Source organism: Nerophis ophidion, linkage group LG03 (assembly GCF_033978795.1).
Source record: "Nerophis ophidion isolate RoL-2023_Sa linkage group LG03, RoL_Noph_v1.0, whole genome shotgun sequence".
Taxonomy (NCBI): domain Eukaryota; kingdom Metazoa; phylum Chordata; class Actinopteri; order Syngnathiformes; family Syngnathidae; genus Nerophis; species Nerophis ophidion.
Genome location: NC_084613.1, coordinates 16,901,280 through 16,907,279, shown reverse-complemented (window position 1 = coordinate 16,907,279; position 6,000 = coordinate 16,901,280). Strand labels below are relative to the sequence as shown.

At 44.1% G+C, this 6,000-nt stretch overlaps 1 protein-coding gene across 1 annotated transcript in view; it reads right to left on the bottom strand.

Moving 5' to 3' along the window:
* Window positions 1–794: 794 nt before the first annotated feature.
* The window catches only part of LOC133549224 (alpha-1,3-mannosyl-glycoprotein 4-beta-N-acetylglucosaminyltransferase C-like), a 244,880-nt gene continuing 239,674 nt past the window's right edge, over window positions 795–6,000 (bottom strand). The window contains exons 5-6 of the mRNA XM_061894429.1: window positions 5,641–5,788; window positions 795–5,005 (exon numbers count right to left, since the gene is read on the bottom strand). Of these exons, the coding sequence (XP_061750413.1) occupies window positions 3,849–5,005; window positions 5,641–5,788 (1,305 nt within the window). The 3' untranslated portion in view covers window positions 795–3,848. The remainder of the gene's footprint in view (window positions 5,006–5,640; window positions 5,789–6,000) is intronic.

Sequence of the window (6,000 nt, the reverse complement as noted above, 5' to 3'; positions counted from 1 at the left end):
GCGTTCTAACGTCAGCGTCGCTTTCAAGGCGGATGTTGAAGCCAGGAGATGAAGCTCCCTGGCGCCTCTCGAGGAGGGAGCTGATTTAGGGCCAAACGGGGACATTCTGTTACGAGGAATCCCGGAGCGACACTTTTCCGCCTTGTTATCAGTCTTGCACAGCAGCCGAAGACACCGTCGCCTAATTGGACGGTTGTTCGGAAAACATACTTTGCGGCGCTTACCGATAACGACACTTTTGAGTATCAACGGGGGGATTGGCGATGATCCGAGCACAGTGGGGTAGGGGTTCACAGGCCCCCATTCCTGGGTGGGAAGCGCCACTCCACATAGCAACTGAGTTGGAATTGAAATATTCACCACTCTACTGCCAGTGGGTAGCGTACGGCCCAAATTTGTCACGTTTCATGTGTCAGGTAAAGCGCAACAAATGGCGCCATATGAGTCCCCTTCCTACTGTATCTTTCTTTATAACGCAGCAGAGGACTTAATCCAGGGCTGTCCAAGGTGCAGTATATTGGGGGGGACATTGAAAGCCTGAGTTCTGTTTCCACGGTGATGCAATATATATATATATATATAGTTAATTTTTTATTTTGATCGATTCAGAATCTTTACAAATAAGAATTCCATTTAATTAAACAATACATTTTTGACACCATATAATATATACGGTATACATACATACATATATATATACATATACATATATATATATATATATATGTATATGTATATATATATATATATATATATATATATATATATATATACATATATTTTTATATACACATACATACATACATATATATACATACATATACATGTATATTTATATATACATATATATTCCATCCATCCATCCATTTTCTACCGCTTATTCCCTTTCGGGGTCGCGGGGGGCGCTGGCGCCTATCTCAGCTACAATCGGGCGGACGGCAGGGTACACCCTGGACAAGTCGCCACCTCATCGCAGGGCATATACATATATATTTATATATATATATATATATATATACACATATATGTATTATATATATATGCAACTTTATGCAACCAGAAGTAGCTTTTCTGACATCTAACCTGTCTACTTTTAAATACTAAACTAAATAACAAATTCCGAGAATCAGTTGGAACGAAGATCCATGTTGAATCGAAAATGGATTTCGAATCGAAACGTCACCCCAGGTATCGGAATCAGATCTAATTGTCAGGTGCCCAAAGAGTCGCACCCTTACACAATATTTACAACTTTTTATGGGCATTTTAGAGGCGCTGGAAAATGCAGGTACCAACTGCGAGCGTGCCCTGGAATGTTCAAGAAAATACATATTGCAAGATTTTTTTTTTAATAAAGGAGATATGTTGATAATATATCTTTTACATTAAAAACAAACAAACAAACAAACGCCAGCAAAACACATAATTTAAATTCGTTTTAATCAGCCCCTTGAGACCTCCAGCTGCTATAAAATTATAAATTATTGTCCAATAGAAAATAAGCCTGATATATATTTTTTTTCGACAGTCCAAATGTCTTGACAATCATACGTAGGACACACAGCGATTTCTGCCAGTTTCTTGATATACTAAATAAAGAGACAGAACAGCGGCTGCAGAACAGTTTTAGTCTTGATTAATCACTTGCTGTGTGCTAAATAAATAAATCTGCATTTTATCCTCCCGATATGATGATTAGCATATATTCTTCATATTTAGAGGCACAAACCTCTGTGCACAAGTTTAGTGGATCAGCTTTGCGTGTGCTACCAAGTTTGCACATGTTTTAGTACGCGCAAATTTTCCATAGTTTAGTGTTTTATTGGCATCTTCATCCGTGTTACTGCGCTGAATTCAAAGGAATAATACAAGAGTAAAGCCGCTGCTCTTCCGCTTTGAGAGGAGCTGGGGAGGTTTTTAGGGAATGTAGGAGGCAATGGGAAAAACCCAAGACACGTTGGGGTGACTATGTCTCCCAACTGGCCTAGGAACGCCTCGGGATCCTCCAGGAGGAGCTGGAAGAAGTGGCTGGGGAAAGGGGAGTCTGGGCTTCTATACTTAGGCTGCTGCCCCCGATGCCAGAGTGAGCCATTTTCAAATGGTGGGAATAAAAAGAAAGTATAAATTGACCGGGACGGACCAAGCGAGAGGAGTGCAATTTGCAACGATCCTTTTATTGAGTCTTACTTCGAAAAGGAAGGGATTTGGTCGGGGTTGGAATGAAAGATTCAAAGCCAAGGCGATTGTGAAAATCAGGAGCAACCTCGAGGGGAAAATAACTGAGCCAGAACATGCAGAAAAGCATGAAAAGAGAAAATTGGATTTTGCGTCCTCTTCCACTGATGTATTTCTCAAGACGCTTTAGGAAATGCAGGAAGAGCATGAAGAAACACAGGCTGTGATTGAAGTCTATGGAAGAGGATCCTTTTTTTTTTTGCCCATATTTTCAAGCAGTCTATATGTACCGAATTTTTCGGAGTATAAGTCGCTCCGGAGTATAAGTCGCACCTGCCAAAAATGCATAATAAAAAAGGAAAAAAAACATATATACGGTATGTCGTAGTGGAGTATAAATCACATTTTTGGGGGAAATTTCTCTGATAAAATCCAACATCAAGAATAGACATTTGAAAGGCAATTTAAAATTTCCCGGGCGCGGCACCGCTGCTGCCCACTGCTCCCCTCACTTCCCAGGGGGTGATCAATGGAATGGGTCAAATGCAGAGGACACATTTCACCACACCTAGTGTGTGTGTGACAATCATTGGTACATCAACATTAACTTTAAAATAAATAAAGAATAGTGAACAACAGGCTGAATAAGTGTACGTTTTATGACGCATAAATAACCATCTGAGAAGGTGCCTGGTATGTCAACGTAACATATTATGGTAAGAGTCATTCAAATAACTATAACATATAGAACATGCTATACGTTTACCAAACAATCTGTCACTCCTAATTGCTAAATCCCATGAAATCTTATACGTCTAGTCTCTTACGTGAATGAGCGAAATAATATTATTTGATATTTTACGGTAATGTGTAAATAATTTCACACATAAGTCGCTCCTGAGTATAAGTCGCACCCCTGGCCAAACAATGAAAAAATCTGCGACTTATAGTCCGAAAAATACGGTAGTCATGGACCAGGGCAACGAAAACAGGCAATGAATCGATGAAAATAAACGTTTTATATCGTCTATGTGGGGGGAATTGGCTCATGTTGTCGATTTTGGAGATAAAGGGAAGGTGTTCTAAGTAATTTATATACCCAATCTTCAAAACCAGTTGATTTTGTGGGAAATGACTGGTAGATTCATTCTCAGGAGCATGAAATACATTAGGAGAATTCGGTCGTGAACGTTTTGTCATCTTGACGCTACGGGTCATTTAATAAATATAATGAATATGTTTACAAATAAAGCCCTGTCGGTCTTCTTCTGGATTTATCGCATTTCAGCATAAATTCCAGGACTGTGATCACATGTCAGAAGTTGCTATTGATTTCCCGAGATGCTGAGCCAGCAGGGGTCAGGCGTTGTTTTTGAAATCAAGTGTTCCTCAGACCAATCCATGACTACAATTAGCAACCCCTCGATCAATAGATGTGATCTTGGTGGGATTGACTGGCAATAAAAGAGCGGGTAGAAACCCAGCATCCGCACACCGTGAAACTGCTTCGTCGTCTTGTCCGACACAACGACATAAATACTGTGATGATCCACAAAGGTATAAAAAAAACTATTGATCAAAATCAATAAATAGGTAAAAAACAATGATAACATAAACCTGGAAATACTTAATAATAGTAGTTTTTCCTAAAGTGTAGTAAGAGTCCGCAGTCCTCATTGGCTGGGTGGAGGTGTGGTCCATAAACTTATACTCCTGATGATGATCCATTCCTTCTGACTGGCCGTCACTACGATCCGCACGCACTCTATGTCGAAGGAGATCTTGCGGTCCACGTTTTGGACCTCGATGTTGCCATTTTTGAACTCCCCCAAGGTGATGTAGGAGGAGCACTGCTTGCCCTTCTTGGTGCCCACCAGTTTCTCCCCCACTTCCAGAGCTCCACGGTGCAGAATGTCGTTCTGCCGGTCGTCGGAGCCGGTCGAGATCTTGATCCTGCTGATTTTGGCCGACTTGTTGAAGACAATGACGAAGAAGTCCCCGGTGGACGGAGGCTTCCCCCAGAAGTACTCGTCCACGGTGCTGTAGGCCTTGGCGGCGTCGTAGTTCTCAAAGACATTGATGTTGGTGTAGAGGCTGGCCGGAGGGTTGTCGGGAATGTCCAGCGAGTCCTCCTCAAAGTCGTCGTCCTTCAGCTTGTTCTCGGCTCCTTTGTAGGACGAGTAGTAGCCCATGTGCTGGAAGAGCGAGGGCTTGAAGCGGATCACGTCCTTCTGGGCCAACAGACCCCGGAAGTGGATGAGGAGCCAGTCGCACGGCATCTCCTGGTAGAACATGAGCAGGAAGTGAGCCAGACGGGGCAGGTCCCTGGAGTGGTAGAGCTTCCCGATGTAGCCCAGCTTGGAGAACTCCAGCATCACCCAGTAGGAACCTTCCCTAGAGGTGATGACTTTCTTCAAGGCCGTCAGGAAATTGCGGGAGCAGCGCACGTCGTCCTCCAGCATCATGTAGAAGTCCGACAGGTTGGTGCAGAAGTTGAGCAGGAAGGCGTAGTCCACGTTCTGCTTGGAGCGGAAGCGCACTCGGTCTTCGGGGTCGTTGTAGTTCCTCTTGAGACCATCCAGGGATGGATAGTACTCCTCCGGAGCCTGGATCACCAGGAGGCGACCGGCGATGATGTGGTGGCCGAACTTCCTGCTCATCTCCTGCACCAAGTTCTCGCACCACACCGGGTCAAAGTCGGCCAGGTGGACCACCACCATGATCTCCTTCAGCTCCTCGTAGCTGGACTGGTCAAATATGGACTTGATGGTCTCCAGCAAGTAGTTCCCTCGCTTCCTTTTCACCGAAGACAGCCCGATGGTCAGGTACTCTGACGACAAGGAACACGTGATGTCGTTTATGTTACAGATTCGATGTGAAATTTACTTGAACTTCCAACCTCACACAACTCAACTCTCAGCTCTGATACATGTTCTCTGTCATGACCGAGGCCATGTCCACACCAACACAAATACCTAAAAAACATACACTTTTCTATGGATTTAGACCTCTAGTCCATACGGGTACTATTGTCCGTAAAACAGAGACTTTTATAAAACTTGCTGTTGTTCTGGTAGTCAGTGGGGACTTTTGTGTCCAATGATACTTACGTAGGTAAACCTTACTCTCGGACAACCTTAAGACCAGTGCTGGTAACCAGGTTGAGAGCTCAGGTTTGAGTCCCGTATGGAATAGAAAAGCAGGGACCGTGCCAGGCGGGTTACATGCAGTAAACTAATGTACACATCATTGTACATGTAGGACATCATAACATTAACAGAGGCGGTCTAATGCCACCGAGTCAGCAGTGTTTGCTTGTCCCAACTTCTGATCGGACAAATGTGTTTCCATGCAGACAGAAACCAAACTCATGCGGATGGTGGTCGTTTCAACGCCAGGGATTTTGAACTATGCTCGTGTGGACATGGCCTTCAATGCCGTCTTTTTCAAGAACCCTTGACTTACTCTTGCGGTTGAGCGGCGTTCCGGCGAGATAACGATACGTGACGTTGATGCTTCCGGAGAGATTTCGCAGCTCTCGGAAGGTGTGAACGTATCGCTCGGAGCTGGGCGGGTGGGCCGACGTTTCCCGAAGCTGCCTCTTGTCTTCTTCCTGGAAAAGGACGGAGGGGAGAAGAGAACAACACTTCAAGTCAGGAGCGACAACCACCTTCCCCGGGGTGTCCGGCGTACCGAGGAAGAGTTCTCATTCTCCACAAGGTTCACTAAACAACGAGTTAACCGCGTTGCTCAACAACAACAGCAGCAGGAGCAAGACAGTAAGTTGTGTCGTAAACGCTGCGGGGATGCTATTTTCAACTATGA